General features: G+C 33.5%; 1 protein-coding gene across 4 annotated transcripts in view; it reads right to left on the bottom strand.

Moving 5' to 3' along the window:
• Positions 1-1,748: 1,748 nt before the first annotated feature.
• Positions 1,749-18,121, bottom strand: part of LOC123534757 (vacuole membrane protein 1-like) — a 34,390-nt gene continuing 18,017 nt past the window's right edge. For all 4 annotated transcript variants that reach the window (XM_053519599.1, XM_045317156.2, XM_053519600.1 and 1 more), the window contains exons 6-11: positions 15,094-15,319; positions 14,268-14,348; positions 13,098-13,214; positions 11,960-12,021; positions 9,675-9,777; positions 1,749-7,989 (exon numbers count right to left, since the gene is read on the bottom strand). In XM_053519599.1, coding sequence (XP_053375574.1) covers positions 7,855-7,989; positions 9,675-9,777; positions 11,960-12,021; positions 13,098-13,214; positions 14,268-14,348; positions 15,094-15,319 — 724 coding nt within the window. In that variant the 3' untranslated portion in view covers positions 1,749-7,854. The remainder of the gene's footprint in view (positions 7,990-9,674; positions 9,778-11,959; positions 12,022-13,097; positions 13,215-14,267; positions 14,349-15,093; positions 15,320-18,121) is intronic.

Raw genomic sequence — 18,121 nt, 5'->3', positions numbered from 1 at the left:
TGAAAAATATCTTGCATCTAGATCAATGAAAGTGTAAATTACCTAAACAAGACCAGAGATGACTAGAACTTGCCATTTGAAATTCCCTAGATCTTATAGATTCTGACACATGGTCAAAATCGGGTCATGGACGGCAGAGGTAGGAACTTAGAAGAAATTGGTTTCTTCAAATGTTGTATCATCCCAAAATTTGACCTTGATGGACTGGGTTATCAGTCTTTCGCATGAAGCAACATTTCTTTCTGGGAGGAATTTACATCTCCTTCATGGACTCGAGTTCAGATATCCAATTAGACGCCTAAAACCTTTTGAGGAAGTTTCTTCCGCATGCAAGTCTTCTTGTTAACTTGTCATTTATGCAGGGTTATTCCATAATAGTTCCTGTGGCAGGTGAAAAGATTTTACAGTCCTAGCCCAAAGCATTCTCCAGACATTTAATCTTTATCTCCTGACCTCTGCAACAATACATGTCGTATAGATCTTTCAACCATAGACAATTTTGAAGTTTGAACAAAGTTTGAAGGTCGTATGACAAGGCTTTTCCAGCTATAAATTAGAAGCCATGTTTTTAGTTTCAAGGTCACTATCTCGACCAGTTGACCACCAAAACAACAGGATACATTTTGTGTCTGCAGGCTATAATCCTATGAAGTTGAACCACTGTAGACTGGTGTTCAGCTCAAGGTCACCATGACCTTTCAGCTCTAAAGCAATGGGGATCACCTACTGTACACATGAAATCATACTGTTAAGGTTTAGGAGTATATCACCAAAACACAGAAATATTTTATAAACGCATAACATCGTTACCAATATTTTACTTAACCATTACATGTTCTGCCGTACTGTCCCGTACTGAAAATATTCTGAAAAAGTTGTCCCCCTTTGAAAATGAATGCCATTTGTAAAGAAATAAAAATAAACAAATGCTGAAAACTGTGTTCCACTTAATTATGTAAAATTTCAACACTCGCATGCGATTGCAAATGAATCAAAACTAACATGTGTAACAGTTCTTTGAAAATGGTGAGTTTTTGAAGGCGTTTGACTGTCCGGAAGTGGGTCCCATTTAGGAAGTCTTTTTTTCGGAATTCAATGTTTATTTTAGTATACTGACACTTGTTGTGTTGTTTTTGTAATGATAGCGTGTATATTACTTATATTACTCTACAAAACAAGTTTCAGTATACTGATATAAGCATTGAATTCCGAAAAAAAGAATTGTTTAAACAGGCCCCACTTCCAGACAGTCAAGCGCTTTTAAAAACTCACCATTTTCAAAGAACTGTTACACATGTTTGTTTTGATGCATTTGTAATAGCGTGCGAGTGTTGAAATTTCACATAACTAAGTGGAACACAGTTTTCAGCGATTGTTTATTTTTATTTCTTTACAAAAGGCATTCATTTTCAAAGGGGGACAACTTTTTCAGAATATTTTCAGTACGGGACAGTATGGCATAACATGTAATGGTCAGGTAAAATATTGGTAACGATGTTGTTCGCTTATAAAATATTTCTGTGTTTTGGTGATATACTCCTAAACCTTAAGTTACACTACTGTGAGCAAAAGTGATCTCTAACTTGAAAAACGCTTTGATTACCCACTGATGATCAGAAACTAAATTTTCTTCAGATGGTCGATAAACTGACATAAGGACATAAGCAAAACAACATACTCCCCTCACATCTCTCCATAAGTGTGTGTGTTTAGGTGGGGGTGGAGGAAGCATAATAATAAAGGGAAAAGACATTTTGAAATTTATTTGTAGTACCAAGGTTCAACATTTACCAGTAATTTATTATTACACAGAGTTGTACAAGAAGAGGATGAGAAATAAATGATGAATACAGAGACAAGAAAAGTAGGTTAAACAAAAATCAATAAAACAATGTAAAAAGTGAGCTGGAACAAAAGATAGGAATGTACACAGTAGGGTCCTTTATTACACATTATGTCTCATTTCCATCAGCAGAGAACACATTTATTCTAAATGCTGTTTTTGTTTTCATTTGGCTAGTTAACCTAACCATATTTCTGGCTACTGTAAAATCATTAATTTTTGCTCTGTACTAATATTTGTGAATTTCATGGTTTTGTGAATCCTACAAATTTAATGCTAACGAAACAGTAATATTACCATTCATTTTATGTTTATCGGTCCAAATCAACAAAACTGTATGTCCAAGAAATAGCAGTTAAGGCTAAAACCATGAAATTTTGTTCCTACAAAATCAAAATTACTGATTTCACAGTAACAAGTATGTTCATGGCCTTCAACAAATATTAATTCAGGTGCAGAGGTGTACGGGTAGAATGTTGATTATTAATTTGAAAGTTGCAGCAAGAGCAGAAATTGATAAATATCTCCACAAATTCCCGACTTGGGTAACAGCAACAGTCACTATAACAAGTGACGTTTACATATAAACAGACTGATGAAATATTGAGTAGAAAAATTAACTACTTCTAAACAAAATGGCCAAATATCCAATGATCAATCAGTGATGGTGCAAGTAGTTTTGATGACTGCAGAGTATTTTGTGATGTTGTTAAATATCTGGAATCCGAGGTATAATCAAACATAAAATAATTATGACCAAAAATAAAATTAATACAGAGATATGTCTGAATAACAGTGCTCAAAATGACCATGTCTGTTTGTCGAAATGTACCTTGGAAATATAGTTTAACAGGCTATCTGTCATCAAAGACTGTCCTAAACTTGTGTCTTTCTTGAAAAAGACAGCAAGTAAATACTGTAGGGATATTCTTATGCAAAATGGGTTTACTGCTTTTAATATTCAAAATTTTCTTTCAAATGTTACATTACTTCAAATATTTATGCTTTTCATCATAAATAGAAACCTTTATTGATGCCAGCATAAAAAGTATACACAAATAAGCTGGTGCACATGTACTCTCAAAACAAAAAGGTCAATGCCAAGTCTCTGAACATGCAACAGTAATTTTATTATCTTTCTTACTAATTAACATAAATAAAACTTAATGTACATGCTGGCCTCAATACAACCATGTATTTTATACACATTTCACAATATACAAACTGTGACTTACGTTTTACATAAACGTTTTTATTTTTTCTTCCATTCAAACATTTAACTGATCCAGTGTTACATACATATAAAGTAATACCCTCTGAAACAAAACAAAAACTGTCAACTAACAACAGTCCTTTGAAGTGCAAATGTTTTATATTTATATAGCAATGTGTATCCAGAAAAATACACTATCATGTTACATGTATCGCATGTTTGATGTTGCAGGAGTGAAATAAACCAATTTCATAAAATTGATAATACACTAGTGTACTAAAACCTTGAAGTCTACATTGTTGAAAATATAGGAGGTGTTGGTCAAACTAACTTCCTTATAATAGCTAAATTAGCCTAAAAAAAAAAGAGAATTTTTTATGTTTTGGCAGGAAAAGCTAACACGTAATAAAAAGAATATTACATTTGTGACTTTCCACACTGTTATTAAACCTGTTGAAATGCTCGGTATAGCCTAGCATTTTATTATTCTATAGCTCTATTATAGTGCTAGTATATACTTAATATTATCTAAATAAACTGAAAAAAAAATTTGAGGGAGAGAGGACACACAAGTATAGGGCAGCTGGTATAGAGGAAGGTGTTTATTAGAAATACAGTAGGTTAAAGCTTTGTGCCCTCTTGGACATCTATGTTTTATGTCTGTCGATTTCACGGGAATTTAAATGCACTAGCTGTATATAGTTTCATCAAAGGAACAGCACCTGGCCTGTAAATATTTCACTTTATTTTGTTTTTATATCATTAATGCATCTTACAACATTCCTAGAAGGTATAATACTTCTAACTTTGCCTATATAAGTTAAATATCACTATCCCACATGAACTGTGAGTGGATTAAAGTTAATTTGGACTCCCAAAGACAATAAAAACATCAAAGAATTCAAACTCATAACCTGTGGAATGCTTTGTAGCACGATGTGCCCCTAGGCTCAACAGATGAATTCTACAGAGATGTAATACTTCTTTGAATGATACTAAAATGCCTAGTTTCATCATTTCTAACCTGTTTTTGCAGTAATCTTACATAAACTCCAAACAGTATTAACCAAATATAAAGAAATATTAACACGTTGAATAAACTCATAGAAAAGGCGAGTCTGCAGTATCAGTTGCGAGTCTATTGTACACTTTTTACATGATGATCAATTCAAATGTGTTTATAAAGTAAATATGCACAAGTATGACAGTTCTGAATAACAGTATAGTACAATGTATATAGTATTCACAACACAACAACTTTATTTCAGACAATGAATAACAGATTGGGCAAAAAAATGAAAAATAAATTTAAAAGGCACACATATATTGAATGTATAAGCAAACCCTTGCCATCACATCCAATTTTCAAAATAATATGCAATAAAACAGTTTCAGATGTTTTTCTACATTCAAACTTAAAGCCTGCCTGCAATGCTGTTTGAGATGAGTACTCAAATGGATCTGTTTGTTTGTTTGTTTTGAGTTTAATGCCGTTTTTCAATAGTATTTAAGTTATGTAACGGTGGGCAGTTAACCTAACATGTGGTCCTCGATTTTGTACCAGTACAAACCTGTTCTCTGCAAGTAACTGCCAACTTCCCTACATGAATCACAGGTAGAGGATGAATGATTTCAGACACAATGTCTTTTATCAAATCGCCACAGCGAACAGACGCCCGCCCGGGGATCGAATTCACGAACCCGCGATCCATAGATCTGTGCTCTCCTTATTTAGCTAAGCGGGCAGGCTGTATTCAAACAGAGCAAGAATTTTGACATGTGCAATATAATCCGACTCCAAATAACCAAAATTACTTAAGGCTATTATGGCCAAAAATGTTTATGCAAGAAGGCTCGGACATCAAATAGTAGTCTCAATATCTGTTGTTTCTAATTTATATAATGCCAAGTGAATATTCTAAACATATTACACTTTTGGAACAAAAATAAATTAATGATCTATGTACACTAAATAAAAATGATAATTTATATTTCAGAACATCTTACACAACTTTAAAAATATACAATTATCAACTGCAATCTACAGTCACCCATTTAAGGTAGTTCGGCACATTTGAAAAACCCCAAGTGATGGCTTAACATCAATTACCTGGGATACCATAGAATAAAGCCTAGAGTCAGCTTGCATAAATATAAATTGTACCTCAAATAAAATACATCCAATGCATTTACTGATAGAACTGTTGCAGCATTCTGTCTTTCTAAAAATTCTATTTAAGAACAAAAAGTTGACACATGCAATAATTCAAAATAGTTCCATAAAATCAGTTATTTTCTAAGCTCTAAAATCATGGGTAAATATAAAACAAAAATTATATGGATCTAAAGACTTTACTTAGCCACATGAAAAAAAAATATGTAAATTTACAACTGTGAGAAGTTTCATTAAAATCGAAACAGATAAATTGTTCTATATGCAAAAATATCTTCAAAACTGATTTACCCTTAGGCTCCAATTACAAAAAACTGCTTGAGATCCAATTTATTGAAAAACAGTCCAGCAAAAAAAAAGTCAAGCATCATCTTTTTTATTAGCTGAATTTCTAAGTTCAAATATCAAATATTAGGGTAGATTTTAATTCTCCATTATTGAAAATGTTTTTATTCAGATATGCAGAACTACCTTTCAAGACACTCCTATAGTCATCAAGAAGAAAATTAAGACTTATTTTTAATGTGAAACTGTACGAAAATGCAAGTCATTTATGTGATGTATACATGTGTATACATTACACAGATGAAAACATTACATACATAAATCTCAACAGCACAATAGGGCGAAAAAAAATCTTAGAATAAATACTTACTGGCATATAATCTTATTTTGCTAAATTTCTAAAATGGACTGGTCCATCATTCAATTTGGGCAATACCATTTATTATTCAAAGGGGTGTTCAGTGAAAATTTACGGACTGAATAGCAAACAGTGCAGACCATGATCAGACTGCACGGATGTGCAGGCTGATCTTGGTCTGCACTGGTGGCAAAGGCAGAATCACTTGCCGAAAGCGGGCTAAATGTTAAATAATATACTACATCTTAAGTATCTTGGTATGTAAATACAACCATATCCTCTTCTTTTCATGAACAATTCCTGCTTATAATCTCTGACAGAAGACCCAGCTGGAGTCTTGTATCCTAAATCTGACTTTTATTCAAATATTCTGCAGAAAAAGTAACATCTTTAACACTGTCATAAGATTTTTAAACTGCATCAACTTAGCAATGTGTCTTGCCACCACATAACAAAATTAAAAGTGGAAACTGTAGACATTTGCTGAAATAGCTTTTTTTTAATTCTTTAAGCAACATTTAAGTAGTAGGTTGTTAATAAATTCCATTTAAAGATGTAATTAAATAAGACATCTGTGACAAGTCTTCTAAGAATAAAAGTTCTGTTTTTCTAGGTAAAACATTTACTTCATTCATTTAATTGGTTTAACAAGAGCTGTCTGTAAGACATGTAAGACATGTTTGGCTGCCTCCCCTAATTTATATGTGATTGTTATCACAGTGAAATATGGCATTTTTGATAAATCAAGGCCACATATATCTGGACCCGATACTCCCATTACGTCCACAGTTAAAACTTAGACAAGCTCTTAAAGGTGTACAATTTCTGTTTAAATATGATTAATATTAGTTAAGAAATGCAATAATATATATATTATGTGAATATTAAACAAGTGTTAATACTAAATGCGCTGCAAAACTTTTGAGTTTCTGGTAGAAAAACAAAGAAATAATCTCTTCACCATTTTGTAACTTACTAGCATTGAAAACCTCAGCAAAAAGATAAAAAAAGTATCAACAGTTGGTCTAGTCTTCTGAAAAGTATACATCAGTACATTTATACACATTTGTATCAAGTGATGCGTGTCAAAATCATCGGTACTATGCTGCATATTTTTTTTATTATTCAGCCAAGTAATATTATATATTTCATCAGCTTTATAGGAACTGGCTTCCAGAATGACAGCCAAATTTCCTAATTTTGAAAAATGGACATTTTTTCTCTCAAAAATCCATAAAATGTGGGTAATGTGAATGTTCATTTGAAAAGTGTAATATCAACATGTATGAAAAATTGGCAAAATTTTAAGATATACACATAAAATGACATAAACTTCATATGAGCCGTGCCATGAGAAAACCAACATAGTGGGTATGCGACCAGCATGGATCCAGACCAGCCTGCGCATCCGCGCAGTCTGGTCAGGCTCCATGCTGTTCGCTTTTAAAGCCTATTGGAATTGGAGAAACTGTTAGCGAACAGCATGGAGCCTGACCAGACTGCGCGGATGCGCAGGCTGGTCTGGATCCATGCTGGTCGCATACCCACTATGTTGGTTTTCTCATGGCATGGCTCATATTGTGGTGACATTAACACACTTAAGACAGCTGTTAAAATTCTTTACATCTTTCTAATCAGTAATCATTTTTATGTTTTCCCTGCCGTTCCATACTTTTCTCAGACGAGACCAATTTTTTTGACAAGTGGCCAAACAATTTTCTTACCTCCAGAAAATGCATTGTTTCAAAATAATCAGTTTATGCAAAAGAATACAGAATCATTTAAAAAAATTTAATTGCAGAAAGTGACTATGAAATGTGCAACCACAAAATACCCACGGTGACTTTCTTTCACAAGCATCTCATATAAAACATCAATATACATACATAAAGTCGCAGTATCACATACACTTACAGCAAATGAACCCAAATGAGAAGTGACTATTTGGTATAAAAATATTGTGACCTATGCAGTATTATATTTTATCTATTTCTCTTTGCCTTGCATAATCTTTTATGGTAATTCTGTGCCATAGAGTTGATTATCGACAACAGGAAGTAGGCCACCATTACTATTACGACTTTTTCAAATATCCAAGCTAAAATATTGCCACCTTCCTGAAAAAATAGAAAGCAAACACTGATGAAAAAAAAAATTCACAAGTCTTAGACAAAAATTTCTAATAATGTGATGTTAAGTCTTCACATAAGCCACACATCTCTCTAACTCTAGAGTCAGTGTACCCGGTTTCGCATAAATTTCCTAAGAATACCTTCCTGTCTAGCTAAAAATGATTAAATTTGAATTTACCTCTATATGTTTTAATAAACACACTTATTTCGGTTTGAAACACGCTACTTTCACTTCCCACTACAATGACGTCATACCTCTAAGTGTACTTGATTCGGATAACATATTTTGACCAGTTGTTGCATTTAAGTGTACCCGGTTTCGCACACCCTGCTATTTATAGAACTCGGTGATAACAATGCAGTTACTCAACAGAAAAATATTAATTAACTTTTTAACCATTTATATAATTCAATTTAAACATGTATTTTCCAATAAAACATCTGAAAGTGAAATTTAAAAGCAGTTATGAAAGTGAAAGCTAGGTACCAAACCCTGTTTTTACTTCTAAAAGCAGAAAAGGCTAAAACAACTGAATACATGAAACAAACATAAAACAACAGAAGCTGTTGAATCACAAAAGACCCACACAAGTCTAATTATTCGATTAAGTTCTCTGTTTTAATAAAAACGTAAAGCAAACAATCAAGTTGAAGGCATTTTGCAGGTTGGGAGAACTTCAATAACTGTTGAAATATTTTTCATTTAGGTAAAGTAGTAGGTAAATACTTACCTGTATGATAGAATAGTGATTTTTCAATTTATTTTGCACCTTGTTGTTGTTTGCATAGTCATTTTTTTCATGAAACTTAATATTTTTCAGCTGACCTACTGGTCTCCATTGATATTGTTATTGTTTTCGTCTGCACTTACCAGAACGAGGCTTCAGTGGGGAAAGACCCCTTGTGTCAAATAATGTAGGGAATAACTCAGTTTCGTGAAACAATAACAAAGAATTGTTAAATTTTCTGTTTTATTCTCACAAAGTACATGAATTTACTGGGTGTGCGAAACCGCGTACAGTGCGAAACCGGGTACACTGACTCTAGTACAGTTGTCATCGTAGAGCAAGCCTAGGTCCCAATACTGGATCAATGCTGAATATTGACTGCATTTACGGGCAAACTTGACAGACAGAACTTGACGGGACCGGCAAAATTTGTTCGAGTTATCATTAGTTCGAGCCAACGAACAATATACATTATACAGGGATTTTGCCTGGAACTGATGTTGAGTTCGGGCAAAGGGCGGTGTTCAAATTATCTGAGTTTGAGCGAACAAAATTTGACTGTATCTGAATAACGACTATCTGAATAACGACCGAATCTGAATAGCGACTGTATCTGTCTGAATTACGAGTGCTATCGCCTATCATCTGACATTTTGTGGTATTTCATATACAGTAAATCTACAAAAAAAAAAGTTTGTACAGATTTTCATTAAAAACAAGTCCTCTCACCATCCAAACCAGATTTTACCAGACTTTCTTCTACCATTACAATATTTCCTGATTCTATATTTGTATAAATCTTTCAAACTGAATCTTAAGTAAAACAAGTCCTACATCTGTTTTCACAATACAGCTTATCGGCAGAAACCAGGTCATTTTATGCCCAATAATTTAAATAATTTCACAGAAATTGCTGCTAAAGAAAAGTTAATGTAATCTTACCTTTGTTGAAGATGTCCCAGGTTTATGATGTAATTTAGTTTTTTGAGCTTTTAGATAATCTTCAAATGGTGTTTGTAAAACTGGACCAAACTTAGGAAATTTTCTGAAATAAAAGTTGTACAACATTCAACTTTCAAGTGCAATGTTGCTCAATGTCCTAACTTATCTCCTATATATAAGCTGGTAAAAATAAAATATACGACCCTATACATTATCAACAATAAAACCTCAGTAACCTCATTTAACACTTTGCCTGCTAAATTTCTAAAATGGACTGGTCGATCATTCAATTTGGACAATACCATTTATTACTTGAAGGGTTGTACACTGAAAATTTACGGATGTGCAGGCTGATCTCGGTCTGCACTTGTCACAAAGGCAGAATCACTTGCTGTCAGCAGGCTAAACGTTAATGCTTAAGACAATTCAACCAAGAAGATGTTTGTTACTTGATATTGATCAAAAACAGAACTTCTTTTTCACGCAGGTATAACAAGAGCTGTCCATAAGACAGCCAAGCTCGACTATTCGAAATATTGTCCCAGAAGCAGGAAAATATTACCCAAAAAGTTTAATATCAACAGAATTTGAAGTTCAAAACGAGGCATAATTTGACCAAAATGCATATCAGTTATGCTACTTGCTGCTATCAACTAGTTTTATAACTCCGAAGGCACATGTGAAGTTTCAATTCAATATCTGCATTAGTTTTGGAGATAGAAACTCGCATGTAGTCCAAAAGGGGGCATAATTTGCCCAAAATACATGCTAGAGTTATGGGACTTGACCTAGTGAGGTTGGTTATTGATCTAGAAAAAAAAAAAAATTCAAATCTATATGCCTTTTTGAAATTGCTGTATGTACTTGCACACAAAACTTTAACCAGGATTTTCTAAGTCCAAAAAGGGGAATAATTTGCTCAAAATACATGTAAGAGTTATGGGACTTGATCCAGTGAGGTTAGTAATTGATCTAGAAAAAGAAAAAATAAGTTTCAAATCTATATGCCTTTTAGTAACAGCTGTATGTACTTGCACGCAAAACTTTAACCAGAATTTGCTAAGTCCAAAAGGGGGCATAATTTGGCCAAAATGAAGGTCAGAGTTATGGGACTTGCTGCTATCAACTAGTTTTATAACCCCGAAGACACATGTGAAGTTTCAAATCAATATCTGCGTTTAGTTTTGGAGATAGTAACTTGCATGTAAAACTTTAACCAAAATTTTCTAAGTCTAAAAGGGGGCATAACTTGCTCAAAATACATGTCAGAGTTATGGGACTTGACCCAGTTAGGTTGGTAATTAATCTAGAAAAAGAAAAAATAAGTTTCAAATCTATATGCCTTTTAGAAATAGCTGTATGTACTTGCACGCAAAACTTTAACCAGAATTTGCTAAGTCCAAAAGGGGGCATAATTTGGCCAAAATGAAGGTCAGAGTTATGGGACTTGCTGCTATCAACTAGTTTTATAACCCCGAAGACACATGTGAAGTTTCAAATCAATATCTGCATTAGTTTTGGAGATAGTAACTTGCATGTAAAACTTTAACCAAAATTTTCTAAGTCCAAAAGGGGGCATAATTTGCTCAAAATACATGTCAGAGTTATGGGACTTGACCCAGTGAGGTTGGTAATTAATCTAGAAAAAGAAAAAATAAGTTGCAAATCTATATGCCTTTTAGAAATAGCTGTATGTACTTGCTCGCAAAACTTTAACCAGAATTTTCTAAGTCCAAAAGGGGGCATAATTTTGGCCAAAATGAAGGTCAGAGTTATGGGACTTGTTGCTATCAACTAGTTTTATAATCCCGAAGACACATGTGAAGTTTCAAATCAATATCTGCATTAGTTTTGGAGATAGTAACTTGCATGTAAAACTTTAACCAAAATTTTCTAAGTCCAAAAGGGGGCATAATTAGCTCAAAATACATGTCAGAGTTATGGGACTTGACCCAGAGAGGTTGGTAATTGACCTAGAGAAAGAAAAAATAAGTTTCAAAGCTATATGCCTTTAATTGATGGCTGTATGTACTTGCATGCAAAAACTTAACCAAGGTGTGACGCCGACGCTGACGCCGACGCCGACGCCAGGGTGAGTAGAATAGCTAGACTATTCTTCGAATAGTCGAGCTAAAAACTACTGCATGGAGTATTTTGTATTCATTATCAGCACTTAGTATAAAAGATTTTAGCAAAATAATGGAGAATATCAATCTACAGCATGGTAGAAAGCATGGGGCAATGATGAGATGATCCGAAGGTGTAAAATAACAAATGTTACCTACCCTATCAAACTAACAACAGTTTCTACATGATGTTCACTGAACAGAAATATCACAAATAATTGCTGAAATATAAAACAAAACACTTTTAATAAACAGTCAGCTGTGACATAATTATAAAGTCAGATGGAAGTAAAATTTATGTACAATGAAGACATGAATAACAAATCATGCCATGGTCAACGTCACTTACTTCTTTTCATAGGGTGCTAAAAAACAATTAAAATCTGAGGTTCCTGCTCAGACTTTCCCTCTGAATAAATCGAATAAAAATAAAATCACAAACGTTTTTTACAATCAGACTGCTTTACCTATTTACCATCATTTTAACTATTTACTTACTTACTATCATTATAGCTAAATACATGTTAGTTAACATTAAAATAATACATACAGAGCTCCAGATAAGATGCGTATTTGCGTAAATACGTTTTGAAATTAACAAAAAACGCATTTAAAATCAAACCTACGCGTACTGATACGCATTGAAAAAACGGGATACGTATTTTACTCGATTTAAGTGCGTAATCCAATTTTATCGTAAATCAAGCACATCCTTTTTTGTAATCGAGTACAACAAACAAAATGGTGTCTCATAAAAAAGCGGAAACGCAAACGATATCGTAAAATAATGCCATTTTCTTCTTCAAGTATATTGGTGTGAGACAGGAGATGACTCGGACAATGCCTATCGCCAAGCATGTGATCTATGATATATAATGGGTAACTGTTGAAAAAGCCGAAGCACATACATGTTGGTGTTTCTGAAAAAAACATTGACAGTCAAAGTATTACTGGCTGTTGATATATCGCAGTGGTCAGTAACTGAAATTAAGATGTAATGTATGCAGTAAACTAAATGTTAAAACTATTTGAATGAAGGCTCAAAAATATTCAGGAAAACAGCATTGGTCAACAAAGGCACTTCAGCGGAGCACATGAATATCAGAAAATTATAAATACAAACAGTTATTATTATTACCCTTTTAAATGATTTCGAATTCTGAAAAACCATTTAGAATTCTAAAATACACTTTTGAAAAAACATCTAGGAGTAAAATACCATTTGAAAAAAAAACTAGGGGGTAAAATACCCTTTAACCTAAAATCTTATCTGGAGCTCTGACATATACGTCTTTACCTGTATATGCATTTTGACTATGGCTTTGCCAATGAGTGTTGCACCAAAAAATGTCCAGAATGGAATCAGGAAGTGACCACAGGTTATACCAGCCAGATCAAACAATGGATTTGGTATCTGAAAACAAAACATTCAACATTTCTGAGCTCAATGCTTGGGTATGGCTATTACTGTGAAATCATTTCACGGCCAAAATCGCTACTATGTGGGTATAAATCTTTGTGGATTACTACTTTTAAAGGTAAAATGAATGGGCATTCTATCTGTTCATTGGCATTTCACGGTTTGACAAAATAATAAAATCAACAAAAAATTAATCCCCTATGAATATTAATCATTTCATGCTTTCACAGTTATTAGTCTGGGGTGTAACTGTTTTAAGTTAATAACCTATTTCAGTTATTTTTTTCAAGCATTTTATAACCTGTACTAGTTATAAAATATAAGTTAACTCAGGTAAGTTATTCAAAAAAAGTCTTTTTGCTGTTCTCACAAAGTGACCTATACAGTGAAATTAGTAGCAATCTGTGGTTAATCAAATTCTCTTTTAGTCTGATAATGACCTGATAAGCATAATGGGATGCTAAGAGTTTTATAGCTTTAAACCTTTCGCGTAAAACTTTATCAACCTTGCGTAAAATTTTTTACTGCATAGCTGGAAAGATAAGAGTTCAAGGATTCAGGAAATAATTGCATTAGTCACATTCAAAATGAGGAATTGGCACAGGAGGGCTTTGTAATATTTTATGATAACTGAAACAAGTTATGAAAATATAAGCAATAACTCAAATGGGTTATAAACTGTGATAACTTGAAACAGTTACACCCCTGACTGTTAATTTGACCATTAAACAGTAAAATTACCTCATTTGTCCTTTAGCTTCAATTAACATGATGTATGAAAGTGTCCAGATATTTGCAGAGAACACGTTAGTATATTAATTAAGTGAAATTCCATTATATAACAAAAGTACTAAAAAAAATGGCTTTAAATCCATTCCAAACATAGGAAACACAGGTTCTTTATTTTAAACACTTTTCACTCTCTTTATACAACCAGTGTAACATCAAAGTTACAGACAGGTGTAATTCAATTGTCTATTTCAATCTATCTTTTTAAAGCACTCCAAAATGTCATTTTACTTAATATGATATAAACGCAACACTTACTGAAGCACATAGTAAAATACCGAAGAATCCAACACGCTGCACCAGGTTATGTACAGATAGTTTGGCCTTCTCCAGAAAACTCTGAAATATAATTTATACTTTGTAGGTATACAACAAAATATCTACTCTTTGCTATATAATTTGCTGTTAAAGAATTTGAAAGTCAAGTTAAGAATGGAATTTTACAACAAGTTACTTTTTTTTTATCACAAGAGAAGGGTGAGAGACAGCCATACTCCTCCAGCCAAAATTGCTGTACAATACACCTTCTATCACAAGAAGGTTGAGAGACAGCTATATTCCCCCCTCTTTTGTGCTGTAGTGGATAGGGAGATAAATCAGAAATTAATGAAGCATACAACATGATCAATGTATCATTCAATTCCATTCTGAGGTTGTAAAAATGTTGTATAGACAATAAGAGCTAAAGACAGCAGGTTCAACTTTTGATTTTTTTTTATAGAATCTTCCACTTAATACTAGCTTTAAATACTTATAAAAGCTTTACTAAAATTTGCCAACTGAAAATGGGAAGTTATTTTGTAAAATGCAAAACAGTGTTATAAAACCTGTACCCTGCATGTTAGATCATCACAGTGGACAAGTGTGTGAAGTTTCAATTCATTCCCCCACACCAGCGAATGGGCATGGCAAATAGCTCTACCTATTCGTCTATAGTCAAGCTAAAAAATTTTATATCCCCTCTAATTCTTGAAAAAAAAAATCACATTTCACAGTCTGATTTTCAAACTAACATTGCTGTCTAATATTATCAAACAGATCTACTGTAAAATCATTTGATGTATTGGGTACAGCATTTACATACCATATCATCAGGATGTGTTTTCTTTTCTTCAATGAGTTCTTCAATCTCTTCAAACTCATCATCATCAAGATCAGCTCCAGATAATCGAGCTGCACGTGCCATGAAGTATGGAGGTAGTTCTCCGATAGCCGTGCCTGCACCCCACATGAAGGCCTCTAGCCTCACTTTACTCATGATCGTCCACATTGAGATATACTTTCCAGATTCTTCTTCTGGACATACAATCCTGTCAAACAATAATTAGATGATACAATATTTTCTATCGTCATGAGTTTATCTCCTGTAATTATATGAACATACAAAGTTCCCAAAAGAGTTAAACCTGAGTCAACGATAAAATGTATCGTAAATTAATTTTAACCTGTAATAGACTACTAGTAGCCATATCATAATGTTATACATTCACAGCAACTGGAAATCTACACCAAAACTCTTCTAGAAATAAATTGAAATGATTAAAGATCCTTAATGAGCCATACCATGAGAAAACCAACATAGTGCATCCGCACAGTCTGGTCAGGATCCATGATGTTCGGTTTCAAAGTCCATTGCTATTAGAGAAACCATTAGCGAACAGCATGGATCCTGACCAGACTGCATGGATGCGCAGGCTGGTCTGGATCCATGCTGGTCACAAACGCACTATGTTGGTTTTCTCATGGCATGGCTCCTTTGTTTTTTGATTTGCTACCTTTAGCAACTTAGGCAAACATGGTACAATGTGTCCAATTATGTGATATGTGATCACTAACTAGGGTCTTCATGCAACTATACTTCACATTCAGTAGAAAGTAAGTATCGGTAACAGCCAGACAGTGAAAACAAGTGCCAAATGTGACACTCAATAGCAGAATAGGAAAGTATCCAGGATTTAATAAAATCATGCAAAAAGACGAAGTAGTTACATCACTAGAAAGAGACTGAGAGTTTATATCTTTATTATGAACAAATAAACACTTAAAACATTCATCAAGATTTTTTTGTTACCTTTATAGTAACACCAAAATATATTTTATGAGAACATATGGCATACTGCCAGCTTAAATAGAGAAGGAATTTTTTCAGTCGTGAGACGACATCCCTAACATTCCAATGGAAGGGCATCTTAAACATTCTGTAAGGTTGCAGAAGGATCTGTCGTATCTAAAACTAAAAGCATTGTAAAGCAAGAAAATCACAGCCCAAACATCCAGCCACAAAGCCATCCTCATGATCAAGATATAGATAAAAGTATCTTCAAGTTGTATTTTAGTAAACTCAAAGCAGAACTATTTTTACAATAAACATAAGAAGTACATTAAACTAAAGATGGAAGAACCATGGTATACTTGAAATGTGCTTTCAAAAACTGTAATGTTGTACAATCAGAATCAATATTCTGGCTGATATTTTGCAGCAACAAAAAACACTTAGCATTGCATGTCAAAAGGAATTAATTTTCTCAATTTTGTCTGTAGAGTTCAGCATGAAACATTATTCAGGGATTTGGAAAGCAAAATGAAAACTGGGGAAATGAAAATGGATACAAAAATTCACAAATCTATGGTCTCAGGGCCCACACTGTTGTTCGCCCCTTGAGCCAACTGGCATATTTGCAATCAAAGTGGAGAAATTTTTTTTTAGAGTTACGAAAGTAGAAAACATAACTACTGATAAACAGTCTGTTAGGGGTGCGTACCGGTTCTCGATATGTATCGAATACCGGTATTCAGGGTTTGATCGATACATCGGATCCAACGTTCCTGTATCGATCAAAAACAAACTAACTACATGGTAAATGGCCTCAGTAATAGTTCTCCTCCAGTTAGTGTAATTTGTTTACTCCGGAAATGCTTTTTTACGACGTCACACCTGACAGCCAATCAGCGTTCAACAGCATCGGAAAAATGTAAGTATACGGTACCCAGAACAGAACTCAACTCTTCCCGTAAGAAGGTAATTTTTGCCGTGATGATTTCTGTCTTCAAATTCTAAGAGTACTGAACAAATTAAGAATAAATCTCCATCATAAGCATGCCGCAACCAAAAAGTAAAGTCTGGTCGTATATACTGTCTGCAGACAAGTCGATGTTGGATGCAAATGCATTAGACTGCATGATTTTCCTAAAGAAAAATGCATCGAAGTTATGTGATTTTGTCGCAGAATAGACCCACCTTAAAAGTTATTAATCAATACTAGTAATAAAGTTCATATTGCACTACTATATGGTCTTGTACTCTGTTATTATTCCGTTAGAAAATACCATATGATATATCGAATATTGATCATTTTGTATCAAAACAAATATTGTATCAATCATTTTGACCGATACACACCCCTACAGTCTTGTGTTTAGTGTGAAATCATGGAAGGTTGCTATTTGCTATCAATCATCCGACAAATAATTGGGTAAGGAATAAGTGGGTTCGATTTAGTTGTAATAATGACTGATAAAATTATTTTATTACTTTAATTTTTGAGAAATAAACGAATCAGCAAAAAAAGGAATTATTTGATGATTTTTCGAACATAGTTGAAAATGATGCTATCATAATTACATCTGAGTAAGTAATTACAGACGAGTGTTTGTTTGGTCCAATTGCTTTTATCTTCAACAAGATCAATAGAAAAAGGCGAGAAAAGTATGATTTCCATGTACTCAAACAGGAATGAAAATTGTCCAAATTGTCAACTGTCTAACAGTTTTTGCAATCGCTTCTTATAGCTCTAAACTACTTCAAAAAAGATGACACTTCAAAAGAATCATCTGTAATTTCTATCTTTCTTGGAAAGTAAATAATCCTAAACTTAAATTTGACAATGAAGCAGAATTTATGTTCAATGATCCTTGAGTCAAATTCAAATTTCTAACAAAATTACAGCACAAACAGATCAAGACTATGCATGTAAAATCTAAAGGCAATGGTTGTTACTTAATTATCACTTATTTTAATTTGCTGGAGTTTAAAACAGCTCAAAAATGTGTACTCTATCTGCAACACACCACATTAAAGTTGCTCACAAATTTTTGCAGCCCAGTGTGGGCCC

The sequence above is a fragment of the Mercenaria mercenaria genome, chromosome 12 (genome assembly GCF_021730395.1).
Source record: "Mercenaria mercenaria strain notata chromosome 12, MADL_Memer_1, whole genome shotgun sequence".
NCBI lineage: Eukaryota > Metazoa > Mollusca > Bivalvia > Venerida > Veneridae > Mercenaria > Mercenaria mercenaria.
Note: the sequence above shows the minus strand (reverse complement) of the source record. Positions and strands in the feature narration are given on the sequence as shown.